General features: G+C 48.6%; 1 protein-coding gene across 1 annotated transcript; it reads right to left on the bottom strand.

Moving 5' to 3' along the window:
* Window positions 1–13,662: 13,662 nt before the first annotated feature.
* On the bottom strand, window positions 13,663–20,057 carry LOC143983527 (uncharacterized). The gene is made up of 2 exons (XM_077483320.1): window positions 19,270–20,057; window positions 13,663–15,579 (listed from the first exon to the last, which is right to left on the bottom strand). Exons 1-2 carry the CDS (start codon window positions 20,045–20,047, stop codon window positions 14,981–14,983), a joined length of 1,377 nt encoding a protein of 458 aa, XP_077339446.1. The 5' UTR covers window positions 20,048–20,057; the 3' UTR covers window positions 13,663–14,980.
* Window positions 20,058–22,044: the final 1,987 nt, after the last annotated feature.

The following is a 22,044-nucleotide window of genomic DNA, read 5'->3' as shown; positions in this document are numbered from 1 at the left end:
CGGCCGGGTAGCGTGCTCGGACAAGGGTCTGTTGTGGACTTGGGGGGGACCCCCACGCTGATTTTTTTCAGGGTTGGTGTTCCCCTTTAAGTCCATACCAGGCGGCGGGGCCCGCGACGTCTCCGTCGCGGGCCCCGCCTACCTGGAGACGCGCTCGAAATGAGCAGACTTTTCTCCGGGCGGGAAAAGTCCGCTCATTTCGAAAGTACAGCGGACTGGCACACACGGGCGGACTGTCAGCTCAAACCAAGTTTGGACAGACAGTTTTACGGAAATTCCGTAAGACTTTGTTCGTCAAACAGTCCGCTGAAAAAGTCCGCTGAAGCCCACACACGAGCGGACTGTCCGCTCAAATGTGTTTCGGCGGACTAAGTCTGGCAGACAGTCCGCCCGTGTGTACGCGGCCTAAGGCCGCATACACACGGGCGGACTGTTCGCCCAACTTTGTCCGCTGAACAGTGTTTCAGCGGACAGTCCGCTCGTGTGTGGGCTTCAGCGGACAGTTTCAGCGGACAGTCTGACGAACAAAGTTTTTTGGAATTTCCGTAAGACTGTCCGCTGAAACTTGGTTTGAGCGGACAGTCCGCTCGTGTGTAGGCTTGTTCGACAAACTAAGTCTTGCGCATGCTCAGAAAGAATTTACACGGCGAAGGTTGCATTGCAGTGTATTGGACGTCGAATTTCTCGTCCCGTCGTACGTGCCGTTCACGTCATCGCGCAAGTTTTCAGCGGACTGTTCGTTCGTCGTGTGTGGTCAAGTCCGTTCATGCTAATTTTGAACGGACTGTTTGTCAAACTGTTTGACGAACCTAGTTGGGCGGACAGTCCGCCCGTGTGTACGCGGCCTAAGACTCCCATCCTCCCAGACTGACTGCAGTCCAAAGGTGCTCCCTGTGTTCGTTTATCAAGCGTGGATAGACTAATACATCAGACATGTTACTGGGCAGATCACCGGGTGAAACAGGGTGGAAGAAAGCCAAAAGAAAACGAATGCAGCCAACACACCTAAGCTGCAATATATTACATTTTTGGTTTTGGGTTTAACACTTTAATTGTTCTGTAAGTGACGCAAACAGCTTTTCTGCTGCTAGAGATTTTCCCCTTCAGTGGATTTCTGGAAAACATTGTTAGGCAAGATCACTGGTGACAAGAATAGGTTTAACTGAGTTTGTGCTAATAAAATACACTGTAGGAGAAAGTCAAGTTTGTCTAATAAAAATTATCACTAGTATCCAATAAAAGCATCAGGGATTTAACATCTCAATCAATCATTTTCTTGTTCCTTGACCATAGGAAGAAAAGAGAAAGTTTCACATTGACAGAATTCACTGAACTGTACCAGGCCAAGTGGATAAACTTAAACCATAGATTATATAAATGCAATAGAATAAGGCTCTATACACGTATGCAGCAAAATGGTGTGCATTCTCCGACAGTATTTCCTTGGGGATGGTATTGTGTATTTAGTGGCAATGGATCAACACACAAGAGCTGTCTGTGAAGTGTTCTCTTTTCTGCATTCTGCACCATCTGAAATAAACATAAGATGCAGCACCTGTCAGTTCTGAAAATGCAGCCCTCACTCTTCTAAATGTCTATTCCCGAGATACACCTTGTTCAGAACAGCAGGCTAATATGGAAATTTAAAGCTGACCCTGCATATAGAAAAAAATAGAATTTATTATTCTAGCGTCATAATCAGAGTGCAAGATTGTCTGTATGATGCAGCATATGGATTCATCACTGTACCAATACATCGGCAATTGGCCATGACGGTTTAATCACTTATGCAGCAAAATATGATTTTAAAGCGTATCCTTACTCCCAAAAACAAACATCTAATATATTGTAGTTTATCAGTCCTTAGATGTAGTAACTGCATTAGTCTGCTTTTTTCAGGCTTTTTTTTTTATGAGTAAATGAGTAATCCTGTGACACTTCTTGTCCCTTCATATTTGCACTTGTTCTACACACTACTCTACTGTATCTATGAAGGAAACCATGGTTGTCAGACTGTTTTTCAAACAACTAGGTGTTTGTTAATCTCTAATACAATGGTGGATGAATGGGACTAGTAGTTTACACAAGAAAGATATATATATATATATACATACTATACAGTATCTCACAAAAGTAAGTACACCCCTCACATTTTTGCAACTATTTTATTATATCTTTTCATGTGACAACACTAAAGAAATGATACTTTGCTACAATGTAATGTAGTGAGTGTACAGCTTGTATAACAGTGTCAATTTCCTGTCTCCTCAAAATAAGAGCCCTTTCACACTCCTGAGCCCATAGCTAGTGGCTAGCTAGCTAAAACTGCCCGCAATATGCTGCAATAGCGGCGTTTTGTCTGCGGTAATGCAGCGCTGCCCCATTGATTTCAATGGGGAGCAGCGGTGGAGGAGTGGAAAGCACACCGCTCCTTCACCGCTCCAAAGAAGCTGCTGGCAGGACTTTTCCTGACGTTCTGCCAGCGCACCACTCCGGTGTGAAAGCCCTTGGGGCTTTCACTCTGGAATGAATGGTGAAGCAGTTTGAGGGTGGATTGCAGGTTCTATTTCTAACGATATAGCGCCTGCAAAACACCCTTGGTGTGAAAGGGCTCTAACTCAAGACACAGCCATTAATGTCTAAACCGCTGGCAAGTGAGTATACCCCTAAGTATACTCGGCCCAGTCTCCGAAGGGAGGGGATCATGCTCTGTTTCAGTATCTCACAGTACATGTTGGCATTCATGGTTCCCTCAATGAACTGTAAATTCCCAGTGCCTAAAGTACTCATGCAGCCCCAGACCATGACTGTCCCACCACCATGCTTCACTGTAGGCAAGACACACTTGTCTTTGTACTCCTCACCTGGTTGCCGCCACACACGCTTGACACCATCTGAACCAAAAGTTTATCTTGGTCTCATCAGACCACAGGACATGGTTCCAGTAATTCATGTCCTTAGTCTACTTGTCTTTTGCAAACTGTTTGCGGCCATTCTTGCACATCATCTTTAGAAGAGGATTCTTTCTAGGACGACAGCCATGCATACCAATTTGATACAGTGTGTGGCGTATGGTCTGAGCACTGACAGGCTGACCCCCCACCCTTCAACCTCTGCAGCAATGCTGACAGCAATTTATTTCCCAAAGACAATCTCTGGATATGATGCTGAGCACGTATTTTGGCCATTGTGCTACAGTTCAGTTTCAGGGTTTTGGCAATCTTCTTATAGCCTAGGCCATCTTTATGTAGAGCAACAATTATTTTTTTCAGATCCTCAGAGAGTTCTTTGCCATGAGGTGCCATGTTGAACTTCCAGTGACCAGTATGAAAGAGTGAAATTTAACACACCTGCTCCCCGTTCACACCTGAGACCTTCTAACACTAACGAGTCACATGACACCAGGAAGGGAAAATGGCTAATTGGGCCCAATTTGGACATTTTCACTGAGGGGTCTATTCACTTTTGTTTCCAGCGGTTTAGGCATTAATGGCTGCGTGTTGAGTTATTTTGAAGGGACAGCAAATTTATACTGTTATACAAGCTGTACACTCACTACTTTACATTGTAGCAAAGTGTAATTTCTTGAGTGTTGTCACATGAATAGATATAATAAAATATTTACAAAAATTTGAGGGGTGTACTCACTATTGTGAGATACTGTATCCCTTGAAGTGATTACTAACTGTGGGGGGTTTGTTTGCCCTTCGTGGGCATTAAGATCTGGTGAGTGGGGAGCTGAGGGGGTGAGCACGGAAATCACCTGAATTATATGTGCCTGAGCACCAGTCACTTTAAACTGCACCTGCTTGAAGATTTAGAGCATATACACCTACTTTGCTTTGAACTGAACTTATTATCTAGGATGTTTATTGTTTGATTTATGAATTTGTTTATGGACTTTATGCACTAAATTATTACATTTTTGTTTTGTTTTTCTGTGATTAATTTTGATATACCTTTGCAATTTTTGCACATCTTATCAATTTTTTCCTATGTGATTAATCTTGATATACCTTTGCAATTTTTGCACATCTAGTGGTTTTTTGCATTTTTGCACATTTTGTGTTTGCACTTTTGCACAGTTGCGCTTTATCAATAACACCTAATGTAGGTTTATATATCTTTTGCTTGTGATTAGCTTGCTTACATTGGGTATACGGTTACATTAGTTAGATTTAGTGCTATACACATATGCACTTGTGATGCTTTCATGGTATTTTTAGTTTGCACTTGAATTATTTCTAGTATACTATAGGTAGTATTGTATTTATAATCAAATATTGTACCTATATCCCTCCGTTAATCACTTATCCTTAGGGTAAAATTATATTGTTTGCCTGGAACCTGTCCTGCCTACTCCACTCTCCTGTTTTTTCATTAAGTGGATGTTGGGGGGGTCTCACCACTAATACTCATTGGGTTTTTTTCAGTTTTTGGTGTTGTATGTGTATTTATATATATATATATATATATATATATATATATATATATATATACCTGTACACATATATACATAGATCTCTTTTTTTTTAGTCACTCGAGGTAGCGCCTGGGCCCTTTTCAATATAAGAATTTTTTTTGATAACTAACTGTGGGGGGTGCTTTGACTGGGGAAAGATAAAGATCTATGTTCTTGCTTAGCAGGAACACAGGATTAGCATATTCTCCTCTCACAGAACAGTGATCTGCCTTGTTTATATAGGCAGACTGCTGTTCTGCCTTTTTCCTGAACAATCGGTGGCTCCCAGTAGACATTGCAAATCCGCCGGACCCGCTGATTTGCTCCCGCTGTGTCTAAGCACAATGGGAGCAGGTGCACGCGTGCCCCAGACCTGGACGTGCCAGATACTAGGTACGTGATCTGGCGCGGAGCAGATGTCCTGCCACATTAAATCTACCGTGACTAAGCTCCGAGGGGCAGAGGGAAACATGTTGGGCCATGGCCTAGCAGGAGACCAGGCTGAGATTGTCACTTCACCCTGAATACCTTCGTGGTTGTGCTGCATCGGGGGATTTTCTCCTTTCTCTCTCTAGCTAAATCTACAGTGGGAGGTCCACAACAGGTTAAGAGAATTTAAAACTTTTATTGTTTCACTTTAAGCATCATTAAAATCACTGTTCCTGTAAAAAAGATCTCTTAAAAAAAAAAAAAAAAAAAATTGCATTGATACACGTCACCCAAGGCAGTACCCAGGCCCCCCATACCCTTTTTATGGCCAATAACGTGCATATTAGCCTTCAAAATGGGGACTAGGGTTTGGTGTTTAGGTCCAAACTCTTGCAATTATAGTGCCCTGGAGTTTAGTCACGGAGCCCCTCACCAAATTCCTTATCAGGAGTAGCTACTGTAGTTAATTACTAGGGATCCATTGACTTCTCCCTAAGTTTGGCCTGGTTGTACTTTCCTCTTCTACCACCAGGTGGCTGGGCACTTGGAGGTATTGAGACGGACAACTCAAGGTCAGGTTATGGGTATAGGGGGTATCTCAGCCAATGGGCAGGGATTTTCTTGAATCCCTTGGCCTGCTGGGAGAGCCTATATATTTGGATGAGGTCAGGTGATCCAGGTTTGTGTGTGCCACCCAGGCCGCCGTCTGGGTGTACATGTATCGTCATCCCCGGGCTGCTAGGCCAGAGATTGGGCCTATCCCGGGGGCATCAGGCTGCCAGGCCATGTGAGGGCCTATTCAGAAGTAAGAAGGTAGCGCAGGGTTGGGACTGTGGCTTGCAGTCCAACCAAAAGTGACGGTTCTGCCGGCCGGAGAACCTGTCATTGTCAGAGGTAGAAGGGAAGCTGTCGCCACTAAGGGGCCAATCGCCTTTACCAGGGACCACAGTGAGTAATTAGGGTTGTCATCTGTACGGGTTTCTCCCGGACAGTCCGGTTTTTGAATGATGTGTTCGGGGTTTTCAACTGCTCCAGACCCAGACACATCATTCAGACCGGACTGCACTGGGAATGACATGTCTGCATTGATTATCTGATGCATGTCTCCCCTCCCGGCTGTCCCTGCAGCCTGTCTCACTCACACACACAGCAGAACGAAGCTGTCTCCTCCCCCTTATCATTCAGCTCTGTATATACACACAAGAGGAGGGGGAGCAGGAACATGCACTAATTTCAGGTCTGTATAGAGTTTATGCTTTGTAGATGGACAGTGGGGAGGGGGAGAGAGTGGCTGGGAAGGAGGAAACTAAAAGTATGTACACGTGGTGGAGTAATTAGGGGGTTAGGAGGATATGTGCTGGGGGATGCTTTGGTATGAGAAAGGACATATGCCAGAAGTTTGGGATCAATTTGAAGCCTGACAGCCCCTTCCAGCATAAGCCCTCTCCCCACCCAGCACATATCCAATCCCCCCCTTCCAGCATTATCCCAGCTTCCCCCCAGCACATATCCAATCCCCTCTTCCAGCACTAGCCCTCTCCCCCCAGCACATATTCAACCCCCCCTTCCAACACTAGCCCTCTCCCCCAGCACATATCCAACCCCCCCTTCCAGCACTAACCCTGTAACGTACCTTAGGTGGGAGCCTGACGTGCGGATGGAGACCTCCCGTACAACCCCGGGTCGGAGACCACTGGAGTGGGGACAGTGGTGGTAAGAGCCCAGTGAGGTAAGGGTGCCTGTTTGGTCCTCCCTACTTGGAGTGGTGTAGTCAAGTGGAAGCTGGAACAGGTGATACTGGAAGAAGAGGATGCAGGTTAGCAGGTGCAGGTTTGCAGAACAGTAGATGCAGGTCAGCAAGTGCAGAGAAGCGGATGCAGGTCAGCAAGTGCAGGTTTGCAGAGCAGCGGATGCAGGTCAGCAAGTGTAGGTTTGCAGAAAGAAGTGGAGTCAGACTAGCCAGGTCATACACGTCAGGGTTAACAGCATAAACGGCAGGCAGAGAGTAGTCAGAATCCAGGCTGGGTCTTGGCAACAGGCAATCAGGCAGGTAACTTAAGCAAGGTCAAGCAAGCCAAGGTCAGGACTGGAGACAAAAGCAAGGTCAGGAAGCCGGGTCAAACACAGGAACAGGATACAGGCACAGAATCAGGAACACAGGGAATAGAAGCAGATCAAACCACAAAGGGCAACATTCCTGGAGCGACTTTTATAGGCCGTTGGGTGCCAAAGTGCATCTAACGTGCGTGCATGCACACATTTGTGCATGAAGGCCATGATTCGCACGTGCGGGTAGGCACACGATTTCTGGAGCGGGCAGTATGTCTCTGACAGCGCTTCCACCTTAAGGGCAACCTCCGGTGCTCAAAATAACTTTTTTCTGGGGGTGACTGTGAAAAAAGGCCTGAATTAATTCTTGGATGTGGCGGTTCTGTTGGGGTTCCCAGGAGTTCTCCTCCAGACCGTACCCCTTCCACTTGACAGGAATTGAAGCTGGTTCAGTCTTCTTCGGCAGTCCAAGACGGCCTCTACCTCGAACTCCTCATCTCCGTCAATGATCACAGGTTCAGGCGGTCCTGATCCCCTGTCTGGGAAAGGATCAGGCACTGCAGGTTTCAATAACGACATATGAAATACCGGGTGGATCTTTAACGACTCTGGTAAGGCAAGTTCATAGGAGACTTCATTTCATTTTCATTTTACTGGGAAAGGACCGATGAATTTGGGTGCCAGTTGGTGGTAGATAACCATACTTGGTCACCCTGTTGCATGCATAATTCCCCTGTCCTCTTCCTGTCAAATATCCTTTTACAGGCTGCTTGTGCCCTGGTCATGGCTTCCTGCAGTATCTTGCTGTTACGGTTCAGGAAATCGACGGTACTCTGGACTGCCGGGACTGTTAAATCAAGGATGAGATCAGGTAGGCAGGTCAGATGGAACCTGTAGTTGGCGAAAAATGGAGACTGACCTGTAGCCAAATGACAAGTGTTATTGAAGGCACATTCTGCCAGGGGTAGTAATGCTACTAGACATGTGCATTCATTTTCGTCCGAATGCATTTTCGTCCGAATTTCAGCTATTTTCGTTTTCGTTTTGACAAACGATAACGAAAGCTCAAAATCCGAAAAACGAAAGATCCGACATAAATAAATGCTTTATTTTCATTTTCATTGTTACAACAGTTCGATATAGAATAGGAGATTCGACATGACTCTGACAATAACAATCTGTCTATAGAACCTGTGGTCGAATGTGCCTAACCTTACTTCTAATAGTCCAAGATTATATAGAGAAAATATTCGACAGAGAAAAAAGATTTGACAGAGAGAAAAGATTCTGCAAGTTACTGTCCTAAAAAGTGTTTGGGGACCCGGGTCCTGCCCCAGGGGACATGGATCAATGCAAAAAAAAGTTTTAAAAACGGCCGTGATTTTAATAATGATTAAAGTGAAACAATAAAAGTGTAATATTCCTTTAAATTTCGTCTATAGTATGCCTGTGAAGGGGCTCATGTTTCTGGTGCTTAGAACTGTCCCTGCACAAAGTGTCATTTATGCAGGAAAAAAAAGTCCTTTAAAATCACTCGCAGCTATTATGAATTGTCGGCTTCGTAATACAGAGAACACTCATTGAAAGTCATTGATAAAAAAATAAATAAATAAATTTAAAAAAAAGCGTGGGGGTCCCCCAAATTCAATTAACAGGCCCTTCAGGTCTGGTATGGATATTAAGGGGAACCCTGCCTCAAATTTAAAAAAAAATTTGACGTGGGGTTCCCCCTAAATATCCATAACCAGACCCTTCAGGTCTGGTATGGATATTAAGGGGAACCCCGCATCAAATTAAAAAAAATTTGACGTGGAAGTCCCCCTAAAAACCCATACCAGACCCTTTATCCGAGCACGCAACCTGGCAGGCCGCAGGAAAAGAGGGGGGGACGAGAGAGCGCCCCCCCTCCCTCCTGAACCGTACCAGGCTACATGCCCTCAACATTGGGAGGATGCTTTGGGGGTCTGTGACCCCTCAAAGCACCTTGTCCCCATGTTGATGAGGACAAGGGCCTCATCCCCACAACCGTGGCCGGTGGTTGTGGAGGTCTGCGGGTGGGGGGCTTATCAGAATCTGGAAGCCCCCTTTAACAAGGGGACCCCCAGATCCCGGCCCCCCCCTGTTTGAAATGGTAAGGGGGTACAAAAGTACCCCTACCATTTCACAAAGAAAGTGTAAAAAATAGTTAAATAAGACAAACACACTTTTGAAAAATATCTTTATTAAAAATAAAAAAAATAAAAAATAAAGATTCCAGGCACGCACCCCAAGGCATTTTAAGGAAAAACGTTTTAGGAGGGAAGTTTAAGGAAAAAAAACTTACATTTAAATGCCCGTCAATGCAGCCTTATCAGTGTGCATCTGCAGCCTTGTCCATCATTGCAGAATGATCAGTGTCATTTGCAGCTTGCCCAGCGCTGTTTGCAGCTTTGCATTGTCATTTGCAGCTTGGCCAGTGCTGTTTGCAGCTTTGCAGTGTCATTTGCAGCTTGGCCAGCACCGTTTGCAGCCTTGCCCATGTTTAAATTTCCCGCCGCCGAGACAGACTGAGCGAGCGCCGCCGAAAAAGACCAAGCCGGCTTGCTCGGCTCCGCTCGTAGTCCCGCCGCGCTGCTGAAAAAGACCGAGCCGTCTGTACTGTGTATTCAGCTGGGCTCCGCTCGCAGCCGAGCCGAGTACACAGTACAGGCAAGTATTTTTCGGCGGTGCTCGGTATTTTTCGGCGGCGCTCAGTATTTTAGACTCGCAGACAGTGGGGATCGGCGTATAACACGCACCCACGACTTTCCCCCGATTTTAAGGGGGAAAAAGTGCGTGTTATACGCCGATAAATACGGTATATATTCCCTGCAATTTCTTTCAAGATCCAGCCACCAAAATGTGTGCTGAACCAGTTCCAGAGTTTTATGCATTCTGAAATGGCATGCCAGGGGATGATCATAGCTCAAGTTTAACACTGTGACTCAAACCTCTTCAGGCACAAAGATTTTGTTATCTTTCCAAAGTAACCCATCCTTGGGTAACAGAGTAACTCCAGGGGGACCAGACACACCTGAAGAAGCTTGCTTCAAGCCAAGACATTAGACTAGTTTGCAAAAGTAAGAAGTTAGCTTCCGATAGGACGGTATCTGGAGCTGACACTGGTTTCTGGTTTGGTGATTTTAGAGCCTGGCCAGTAAGTTATATGGAACGAGAACCTAGAGAAAAATAATGCCCATCGTGCCTGATGTGGTTTCAGATGTTTTGCAGCTCTCAGGTACTCTAGATTTTTGTGGGCTGTCTAAATGAGTATAGGGTGCGCTGCTCCCTCCAACAGTTACCTCCACTCCTCAAGGGCAGATTTAATGGCCAGAAGATCCTGGTCCCCAACTTCATAGTTCTTCTCGGACGGGGTGAGCTTATGGGAGAAGAATGCTATTGGGTGCCTCAAGTCCTTGAGACCCTGGCATTGGGAGATGACCGCTCCAACCGCTGTCTCTGAGATGTCTACCTCAAGTAGATAAGGAAGAGCAGGATCAGGGTCACTCAGGATAGGAGCAGACGTGAAAAGTCTTTTTAGGTTTGTGAAGGCAGCCTGTGCCTCGGAAGTCCAATGTAACCAGTAATTTTGCTTGGTCAGCTGTTTAATTTGGGAAATAATAGCGGAGAATCCCTTGATGAACCTCCAATAGAAGTTAGCGAAGCCAACAAAGCGCTGCATCTCCTTCTCGTCTGAGGGTGCAGGCCAGTCCAGAATGGCTGAAACCTTCTGTGGGTCCATCTTGAATCCCACTGTTGAGATCACTAGGCCAAGGAACTGAATACTCTGTCGCTCGAATTCACACTTTTCTGCTTTTGCGTACAGTGCATGTTGGCGGACATGACAGAGTACAATCTTGACAAGTTCCCAATGCTGCGCAGGAGAAGTGGAAAAAATAAAAATATCATCTAGATAAACAACTACATAAATGTCTAGACAGTCTCTGAAAATATCATTGACTAGATGCTGAAAGGTGTCAGGGGCGTTACATAGTCCAAAAGGCATTACTAGATATTCGTAAAGGCCGAACCTGGTACAAAAAGCAGTCTTCCATTCATCCCCTGCACGGATGCGGACCAGGTTGTACGCCCCCCGCAGGTCTAACTTAGTAAACACAGAGGAAGTCCTGAGTCTTTGAAAAAGTTCAGGTACCAGGGGCAAAGGGTACCGGTTCTTTACCGTGATTTTATTTCATTCCCGGTAGTTCACACAGGTCTGAAGAAAATGGTCCCTTTTCTCCACAAAAAAGTTTACTGCCCCTGCTGCAGAAGTGGAAGGACAGATGAATCCCCTCTTGAGGTTCTCATCAACATACTCTTTCAGTACTCCAAGTTCCCGCTCAGATAGATGGAGGATCCGTCCGAAAGGAATTTCAGCACCAGGAAGAAGCTCGATTGGACAGTCGGATGGACGATGAGGCGGGAGGACTTCAGCCCCTCTTTGCTGAAGACAACCAAGATTTCAGGGTGTTGTTTGGGTACATAAGTGCGCATCTCTGGATCTGGTTCCAGGTATAACAGGGGACCAGAGATGCTAGGATATAAAGGCATGCAGTGATACAGGCAGTAAGGTGATTGGAACTTAATACTTCCGGTTCCCCAATCAATCTGTGGATTGTGTGCCTGAAGCCAGGGTAGGCCCAAGATGACTGCAAATGGGAGATGCTATAGCATCCAGGCTTAATAATTCCTTTTGATCCACAGGGGTGATTCCTGGGTCACTACTCCGGAATGTGCTGCAAAGTCTAAATCGATAAAACAACTACATGCCTCTGAGTCGATTATTGCAGTAACTGGTATTGTCCTTCCTGGCAATTGGAACGAGATAGATAGGGCCAGGTGAGTGGCATTGGTAAAGGGAGGTGAGTAGTTGGGAGAAAAGGTAGCCAGGACCTTGCACAGCTTAGCAGGACAGGAAGAGACATAATGACCGGCTTCTTCACAATATAGGCATAGGTAATTCTGCTGCTGATGAAGTCGTTCTTTGGCAGACAGGGAATGCTTCATCAGTCCAAGCTGCCTCGGCTTGCCGGTAACAAAAGCCTGGTTAACAGGTGAGGACCTAGCTGAAACTGGACTAGCACTTGCAGGGTACACCGGAGCTGGCATCCGGGGTAGCATCCAAGCTGGGCAGAGCTGCTGAGTAGTCCTTTCTGTTCTGCGCTCTCAGTCATTGGTCTATCTGGATAGACAAGGTAATTAAAGTGGGGTACCCCCTAAAAAAAAAAATTAAAAGTCAGCAGCTACAAATACTGCAGCTGCTGGCTTTTAATAATCGGACACTTACCTGCCCCAGGGTCCAGCGATGCGGGGGAACGAAGCCCCCCCTCGCTCCCCACTCCGCTCGCGGCGCCGTCATGCATACTGTGGGCACCCGGCTGTGGCTTCACAGCCGGGCACCCACTGCGCATGCGCGAGCGGCGCAGGGCGCCGTGATACGCCGTACAGTCACCTGGGACACATGACGGGTCCCAGGTGAATGTGCGGCGCGAGGGGAAGTGATGTCACCAGCCCGGGCAATGAAGAAGGCAGACTACGAGGGACCCCCTAGCAACCAGTATTTAGAGGTGAGTAAAAAATTTTTTTTTTGCCAATTATTTTTTTTTGATTTTTTTAAAGAATTTTAAGTAGTTTTATTTTTTTGGTGGCAACACCACTTTAAAGTCTCTAGAGCATCAGGAACACCGACACGGCTAACAGAAACAGAAACAAAAAAAAACTTTTTTTTTCAAAATTCGCAGTCTTTTTTTTATTTGTTTAGCAGAAAATAAAAATCCCAGAGGTCATCAAATATCACCAAAAGAAAGCTCTATTTATGGGAACAAAATGATACAAATTTTGTTTGGGTACAGTGTAGCATGACCGCGCAATTGTCATTCAAAGTGCGCTGAAAGCTGAAAATTGGTCTGAGCAGGAAGGTTTATAAGTGCCCAATATAGAAGTGATTAAAGCATATCTAACCTGCATTTGTTTTCTTTTTAGGCAGTTTTATCTTTATTTTTCCTAGTGATTCGGCTAGTGACACTCTTTCTGTCCAGTGAACTGTCTGTACTTCACTGGAGGAGCAACTGAGACACCAGCATTGTCAATCTAGGGATGAGGTATTGTTAAATGCCCTTTATATCCTCTGTTAACAATGGAACTTAAACATTTACCTAGATATAAGTGGTCTAGTTCTATGTTTGGGAATCAGAGACTTTTAAATGCCACCTAATAAATGTCTGATATCTTTCATTCAGATCTGTGTGCCTCATTCTTCCCTTTTGCATAGTAAATATTTATTCTCTCTTAATAAAGCATACTTCCTATACCCGATCACTTATTATTCACTCTCCTCTCTGTTTGATAGACACGTGCATTCATTTTCGTCCGAATTTCGAGTATTTTCGTTATCGTTTTAACAAACGATAACGAACATGCAGAATCCGAAACCTGAAAGATCCGACATGAAGAAACAAATGCTTTATTTTTGTTTTCGTTGTGACAACAGTTCGATATAGATAGGAGATTCGACATGACGCTGACAATAGCAATCTGTGTCCATCGAACCTGTGGTCGAATCTGACTAACCTTAGCTCTATTAGTTCAAGATAATTCTACATAGAGAAAAAAGATTTGTCATAGAGAGAAAAGATTTGACATTATAGAGACAATAGCAAAAAAGGTTGAATGTGCCTAACCTAACTCTATTAGTCCATGACCTGCGTAGCCCCAATGTCCCCTTTCCTGTTATTAAAAACCCCATGACACCTCTGCCCCTTATCAACCTTTTAATAATAATGAGACCACACCTTTTCTTTGGAGTAAAACTGGCCACAACAGCCTTTTATTAACACACCGAAATTTTTAACTCACTCCAAAGATCTGTATATAAATATATAAATATATAAATATATATATATAAACCATAAACAACATTTAAACCCAAGTCCAGTCTGGTGATCTCTGACGGTGACCCACTTTTATAACCAAAACCAACCTCACTGCGGTACCATTAACATAAACCAGGCCTCCAGCTGTGACCGCCCGGAGACAACCAATTCCTGCAGTGCAAAACACCCAGTATTCCGTCCAACGTTCGGGAATACCCCGGAGGGGCCCCCTATTACTGATGAGCCCCCCACCCCTTTTAGATCACCTCCATTTTACCGCCACCGTAAAAGACCACCAGAAAGATAACGCTGCAGCCCCCAATAGGGCCGTGTTCACTGCTGTGACGACCAATCCTCTGTTCCTGAAAGAAAGAAAGAAAAACAACAACCAGCCAGCTACCAATAACCTGAATGCTCAAATAACCCCACATTAGGGAGGGAGGGTGGGAAAGCTGCCTCCTCCTGTGATGTCTCCTCGTGCACTGGTCCCGTCTAAGCTCCGCCCCCTATTTATATGGCTCCGCCCCCCTCGCTTCTCTCAGTTCCCTCAGCCTCCTTTTCTTCCATTGGCTCCTGGGCACCAGGTCATGCCCGCCCCTCATTACCCCTCCCCTTGAGGTCGGATCATTCCGTGGCTCCCTTGACCTGCGTAGCCCCAATGTCCCCTTTCCTGTTATTAAAAACCCCATGACACCTCTGCCCCTTATCAACCTTTTAATAATAATGAGACCACACCTTTTCTTTGGAGTAAAACTGGCCACAACAGCCTTTTATTAACACACCGAAATTTTTAACTCACTCCAAAGATCTGTATATAAATATATAAATATATAAATATATATATATAAACCATAAACAACATTTAAACCCAAGTCCAGTCTGGTGATCTCTGACGGTGACCCACTTTTATAACCAAAACCAACCTCACTGCGGTACCATTAACATAAACCAGGCCTCCAGCTGTGACCGCCCGGAGACAACCAATTCCTGCAGTGCAAAACACCCAGTATTCCGTCCAACGTTCGGGAATACCCCGGAGGGGCCCCCTATTACTGATGAGCCCCCCACCCCTTTTAGATCACCTCCATTTTACCGCCACCGTAAAAGACCACCAGAAAGATAACGCCACAGCCTGAAAGGGTGACCCCCCTTACCCTTGAGGGCAACCCCACACCCTTAAAGCAGTTTGAATGCCCCCTTGCAAACCCAGGGACCATAAGTCGATGCCGACATCCGTGAGATGTACGCCATCCCGTCTTAAATACAAACCCACATTAGACTCCAGTTCCCTGTGTCTAATCACCAACCCTCCATTCTTGACCACGAACCTTCCCACCACCTTATTCACCCTGATCCGTGTTTTCTGGATACTGGCCACCGATCTGGCCCATCTCCACCTTGTCCGGGCCACGATGTCGGACCAGAGCAACATCGTGTTCGGGAACCTCTCTCGGAGCCGCAGAAAATCCGCCTTTATGTCCACGAGCAGGTCCCGGACCTTACGCAACCCCAGGTCGTTCCCCCCAGCATGGAGCACCAACACATCCGGGGGCCCATCTAGAAGCACATACCTGTCCACCACGCCCATCACCCAGTCCCACTGCATGCCCGGGATTCCCAACCAATGCAACTCCGCTGCTCTCCTGGAAATCCCCAGCTGCCTACCATCCGGTCTCATGTCACCTCTCCTGGCCCCCCAACATACATAAGAATGGCCCACGATCCAAACGAGGCGTGGTGCACCTCCATCTGAAACGAAAAACCACACACACGTACACTGAAACGGAGAGAAAAAAACAAAACAAAGCAAAAACACATCAACCACCCAACCGTACCATCCCACCAGACACCAAGCCCTCTGGAACCAAGTTGTCGAGTTACCCCCACTTCCTGTATGGGGGACACCCACTCCAAACCAACCACCCCACCGCTAGCACCCTACCACCAACTGCGGCCTGACGTAGGACCTGAACCTACGCGACTCCCATCGACCTATCTTGCGCACCGATGCTTCATCCAACCCGCACCTGGCCGCTTCCGTGGCCGCCCCGATGCGGAAGGAGTGTGAAGCATACTCCGCCGCTACCAAACCTTGATTCCGCAAACACCGCCGAAAAACCGACACAAACTGGAACCGTGACAAGAAAGACCCATCCTCGTGCATAAGGAACGGGCCCTCCCAGCCCGGCCTGACCCCCCGATACCCCTGAACCGCTGCAACCGGGCAAACCGGGGACCCAGGTAACTGAAACAACGCAACCTCCACCCCCCGACCCCGCTGGTCAGTTTTTGATCTTCGGAGAAGCAAACACACCTTATCCCGCGTCACCCGCACGTCCTGATCCAACAGCCCTCCCGGCATTTTTTTGGACGGGCTGACCAACTCACCCACCCTAAACGCCCCATAAAACGCTAACGAAAAAGCCGTAGTAAACAGTCGCACCTCAAAACTAGACTTACAAACCGACCCCAATTCCGCGCATATGGCCACCAAAAGGTTGAACGTCACCGGACGCCGTCCGTCCCCCCGCTTACTCTGTTTACGGAAACCCCGCAGCATCTGCCGCACCCAAAAGTCTTTTGTCCAATCCTCCGAACCCAACAGTTTAAAAAGAAATGACAAACCTGCCATTTTCTTGTCAATCGCGGCCGCTGAGCGCCCGCCCTCCATATTCCGGACCACAAAATACAGCACCAATAAACGCCAGTCACCCGCATCCCCGTCCGAGGACACCTCCTCCACCAACCCTTGCCATTCCCGCCATACCCTTTCGTATGCTGACCAGGTAGACCCACTCACAGACCGCCGTATCCATCCCGCGGCGATTCCAAGGGCAGCGCCCACATCCACTCTGGGCAAGGGAGTCCGTCCACCGCCGCTCCAGGCGCCAGTTCCCTGAACTTGTCCCACTGGAAACGAGACAGTGAGTCAGCTAAGGCATTCTCCACCCCTGGGATGTGCACGGCATAAATGAACACGTTTAAACGCAGGCACCGAAAGACCAAATGACGCAAAACTCGAATAACCGGGGGGGAAGATGCCGACATGCGATTCACCACCTGCACCACCCCCATGTTATCACAGTTAATGCGCAATTTCAAATCCCTGCACCTCTCCCCCCACAGCTCCAGTGCGAGCACTATCGGGAAGAGTTCCAATAGCACCAAATTGCCCAGGAAACCTGCCTCCTTCCAGGAGCTCGGCCACGGTGCCGCACTCCATTCCCCCCGAAAAAACGCCCCATAACCCGTTGACCCGGCCGCGTCGGTGACCAACTCCAGATCGAAATTGCTCACCGGCCCGGCCATCCAGACTGCCCGACCATTGTAAGAGGACAGGAAGTCATGCCACGCGCTCAAGTCGTCCCTGTGTTCCTTCGTTAATCGAATGAAGTGCGTCGGGGCTTTTGCCCCGGCCGTCGCAGCCGACAGCCGTCGGCAAAACACCCTCCCCATAGGGATAATCCGGCACGCAAAATTCAGTTTGCCGAGCAATGACTGTAAGCTCTTCAACTGCACTTTCCGGCGACCCTGAACCTCCCGGATCTCCCTCTGCAGGCCCTCCAGTTTGTCCAACGGCAGCCTGCATTCCATGGCCTCTGAATCGATCACTATGCCCAAAAAACTCAACACCTGCACAGGACCCTCCGTTTTTTCAGCCGCCAAAGGCACCCCGAAAATGCTCGCGATGTGCTGCAACGTGGAAAGAAGAATCGCACACACAGACGAAGCCCGGGGGCCAATGCAGAGAAAATCGTCCAAATAATGAATGATCGATTCGAGGCCAGAGACATCCCTCACCACCCATTCCAAGAACGAGCTAAACTGTTCGAACACCGCACACGAAACGGAGCAGCCCATGGGCAAACACTTGTCCACGTAAAACTGCTCCCTCCAATGACAACCCAACAGTGGAAAACTGTCCGGGTGCACCGGAAGCAACCGGAACGCTGACTCGACGTCCGCCTTTGCCATAAGCGCCCCCCGGCCGTACTTCCGCACCCACCGGACCGCCGCGTCAAATGACGTATAAGATACCGTGCAGAACTCCGGATCAATGAAGTCGTTGACCGAACCCCCCTTGTTCGGCTCCTTCTTGGGGACAACCCCCAGTGGAGACACCACAAGACACCCCCAAGGTTTTTCCTCAAAAGGACCCCCCATGCGACCCAGCGCAACCTCTTTGCCCAACTTGTCATCCACTACCGACGGATGCAGTAGGGCCGACTTGAGGTTCCGCGCCAACGGCGGCACCACCTGCAGGTCGCAAGGAATCCGGAAACCCACGCGGAACCCCTCCGCCAGCAGACGCGCCGCCTCCCCGTCCGGGTACTTATTTAGGAAAGGAAGCATCCTTTCCACCTTCACCGGCGTCCTCCCTCTTGTTAGAAGCGTCGCCGGCACGTTTCCCTTTCTTAAAGCACCGAGACAGCGCGTGGGCCCCCCCGCAACCCGAACATTCGTGCTTGAATCTGCAGGCACCCCCGAACTTGCACGCACCCTCGTTGAACTGCCAGCAAACTCCCCACTTCTTTCCGGCCGACAGTCCTGAGGAGGTTGTACCCCCGGCCCCCCCCTGAAAAAACGAAGGCTGGGCCCGGGCCGAGGACATCAGTCGCATCCAGAGGCTGATGTCCTTGTGATCCCACCGCAGTTCCTGACGCACCGCCTTACGCTGCCGGAACTGTTCATCATACCGCAGCCACGCAACACCCCCGTACACCCTGTGGGCCTCCCCGATGGCGTCCATGTAACAAAACAACGCCGAGCAGTGCTCGAGGTTCTTTTCCCCAATGACGCTCGCCAATATCGCGAATGCCTGCAACCAATTTGCAAACGTTCGCGGTATCAGCCGGTAACGCCTCTTTTCCTCATCGTCCTTCTTGGTGTCATTAGGTTTGACCCGATCCAAATTGAACTTTTCTAATGGGAGCAGCGAGAATATCTCCACGTACTCACCTTTTGTAATCTTCTCCCGGACCTCCGGCTTCAAGTGCGCTCCCAGCGGGCCCTCGAAGCAGACGTACACCTCGCACCGTGCCGCGTCCCCAATTCTGACCACGTCCGACCGACCTGCCGCCACCTCCGCGACCTTGTCGCCACCGGCTCCCCCACTCGATGCCGGCCCCTCAACCCCGGATGCCGCGGGTTCCACTACCGCCGCCGGCACGGCCGCAGCTGCCGAACTCGCACCCGACCCCCACGGTGCTGCCAGGGCAGGAGTGCCCGGCGCCCCCCCAAACCTCTCCACCAATGCCCGCAGGCCGTCCAGAAGCCCCTGCAGCTGCGGTGCAGGCGCCGGCATAGTCGAGCCGGGCCCCGCCCCCCGCTGCTCCCCCCCCACCGGCACCACCGGTGCCGGAGACCCCGTCGGCACCCCTTGAACCACCCCCAGCAACCCCTGCAAAGCATCAGTCAAAACATTATGCATGGACTTACCGGGCCGACCAGGCACCGCTCCCACAGCCGCACTGCCGCTCTCCACTGCCGGATCTGCCACCTCGTCTTCTGTGGACAGCTCTCCCTCCGACCGCTCCGCCACGTCCGCTTCTGCTTGCGAAGGGAGCCCCCTGGGCGATCCCCCCCCAGAGGCCGCAACGCTCCGGCGGCTGGAAAGGTGTGTCTCCCCAGGGTGCGCACTCCCAGACCGGCGATGTGGACCGGACCTGTGGTGCCCCCCCGTACCGCCCTGCTCCTCCACTTGTCCCCCGCGGCGTCCTGCTTGTCCATCTGCCGGTCTGCGTCCCTTCCTCCCTGTCTCCAGCTTCCTTGCTACGCTCCTGCCGTCTTCCGCCCCTGGCACCTCTTCCACCCGAACTCCGCTCGTGCTGGGGCCCCCCCCGAGCACCCCCACGCGACTGGTTGCCGGGCTGTGAGACGGGGAACCAGCGCAGGTACTGCCTGTGGCCCCGCTCCCCGGGGCGGGCCGGCGGCGTGTCGACCGCCCTGAACCCCGACATTCCTGCTGCCTCTTCTTCGCCGGGGGGACCGATCCGTCCCTCCCCGGGCTCCGCCGGTCACGAGGTGGCCGAGGGGCGGGGCCTGGCGAAAATCGCGCCGGCGGCCGAGACCGCCGGGCCCGTGGTACAGTCCCCCCGCCGCCCCTCGCCTCATCACTGTCCCCCAGCAGCTCCTGCACTTGCCTGGTCAGCCATTCCGGTCCCTTCACCGCCGCCTGTGCCCGCAATCGCGCCAGCGCCGCCTCGATCGCCGCCATCTTGGATGTAGAGGAGCAGTGAACCAAGCTGCCTCCTCCTGTGATGTCTCCTCGTGCACTGGTCCCGTCTAAGCTCCGCCCCCTATTTATATGGCTCCGCCCCCCTCGCTTCTCTCAGTTCCCTCAGCCTCCTTTTCTTCCATTGGCTCCTGGGCACCAGGTCATGCCCGCCCCTCATTACCCCTCCCCTTGAGGTCGGATCATTCCGTGGCTCCCTAGATTATTCCACATAGAGAGAAAAGATTTAACATTAAGATTTGACCAAGCACTCGCCGCGAGCGGACATTTATGGTCAAATGCTCCGCCCATAGGCTATAGAAGTTGGTTGACTAGTAATAATAATTAATAGACATAATTATTGCTAGTGTCATACAACATTAGAATTCTACTATAGCTTGTAAGTGGAACATTCGACCGGAAATGTACTATTGCGTCGTCGTACAGTTTAGCTGCTCCGTCTAATCTCCTTAGAACATTCGACAGACACCATAAGCCTTCAATGACAGATTCGACCTTAATTATTTCAGATTTTCGGACGAATGCATTTTTGAACGGAACAAAATAAAAACTAATTTTGGGAATAACTAAATAAATGTATTTTTCAGACGAAAACAAAATTTGAAAATGAAATATTTCAGTGTGCACATGTCTACTGTTTGAAGGCTAATGAACATTCATTCCTGGGTTAGCTAAGTGTGCATGAATACCTTATGAAGGGGGATGGGGGAAACCATTGCAGCACATCTCTGGCACCAGCTTATCAAAGAAGAAACAATAAGATTGTTCAACCAGGAATGGTCTCTAGTTCACTTCTTTCCAATAAGGATCTGGGTGTGCCCAGCACTGTCCATAAAATTGATGAGCAATTAGTATTGACAGTCTCCATATTTAACTAATGACAGGTGAACTTTAAATCATGTTTTACTACTTCAGGGTTGCCAACCTACCAGATTAAAATTAAGTAACATGAAACCCAAAATTTACTGGTACAGCCAAGTTTTTACTGGCGATTCCATAAGTTACAAGTGCAAATTTCAGTATTTAGGCTACAAACAAGTACAACATGTAATTGGCAATGTGATTTAAAGCAGAGTTCTGACCGCCCCTTTAAAAATTAAGTCAGCAGCTACAAATACTGTAGCTGCTGACTTTTAACATTAGAACACTTACCTGTCCTGGAGTCCAGCGATGTTGGCACCACCGCAGCTGATGTTTCCATCAGCTGGTCGGGTGCTGCCACCGCCATTGCGGGTAAGGGAACCTGGCAGTGTAGCCTTTCTGCTTCATGGCCAGGCCCCTACTAGGTGAGCCGAACACCCCGCGCTTCGGTTCGCACCAGAACCTGGGAAAAGACCTAAAATTTCCTATTAAAGTCTATGGGACTCGAACGTTTGAAATCAAAAGTGCTAATTTTAAAGGATATATATACAATATACAAGTTATTGTCCTAAAAAGGGTTTGGGGACCTGGCTCCTGCATCAGGGGACATGTATCAATGCAAAAAAAACTTTTAAAAACGGCCATTTTTTTCAGGAGCATTGATTTTAATAATGCTTAAAGTGAAACAATAAAAGTGTAATATTCCTTTAACTTTCGTACCTAGGGGGTGTCTATAGTATGCCTGTAAAGGGGCGCATGTTTCCCATGCTTAGAACTGTCCCTGCACAAAGTGTCATTTCTGCAGGAAAAAAAGTAATTTAAAAGCACTTGCGGCTATCATGAATTGTCAGCTCCCCGTAATACAGAGAACAGTCATTAAAAGTCATTGATAAAAAAAAAATGCATGAGGTTCCCCCCAAATTCATTTACCAGGCCCTTCAGGTCTTAAGGGGATCCCAGCGTAAATTTTTTTTTTTAAATGACGTGGGGTTCCCCCCAAATATCCATACCAGACCAAGGGTCTGGTATGGATTTTAAGGGGAACTCCTCGCCAAATTTCAAAAAAAAAGTTTCCCCCAAAAATTCATACCAGACCCTTTATCTGAGTACGCAACCTG

This window comes from Lithobates pipiens, unplaced genomic scaffold (assembly GCF_037356315.1).
Source record: "Lithobates pipiens isolate NorthernLeopardFrog02 unplaced genomic scaffold, aLitPip1_a1.2 Scaffold_16, whole genome shotgun sequence".
Lineage (NCBI taxonomy): Eukaryota > Metazoa > Chordata > Amphibia > Anura > Ranidae > Lithobates > Lithobates pipiens.
Note: the sequence above shows the minus strand (reverse complement) of the source record. Positions and strands in the feature narration are given on the sequence as shown.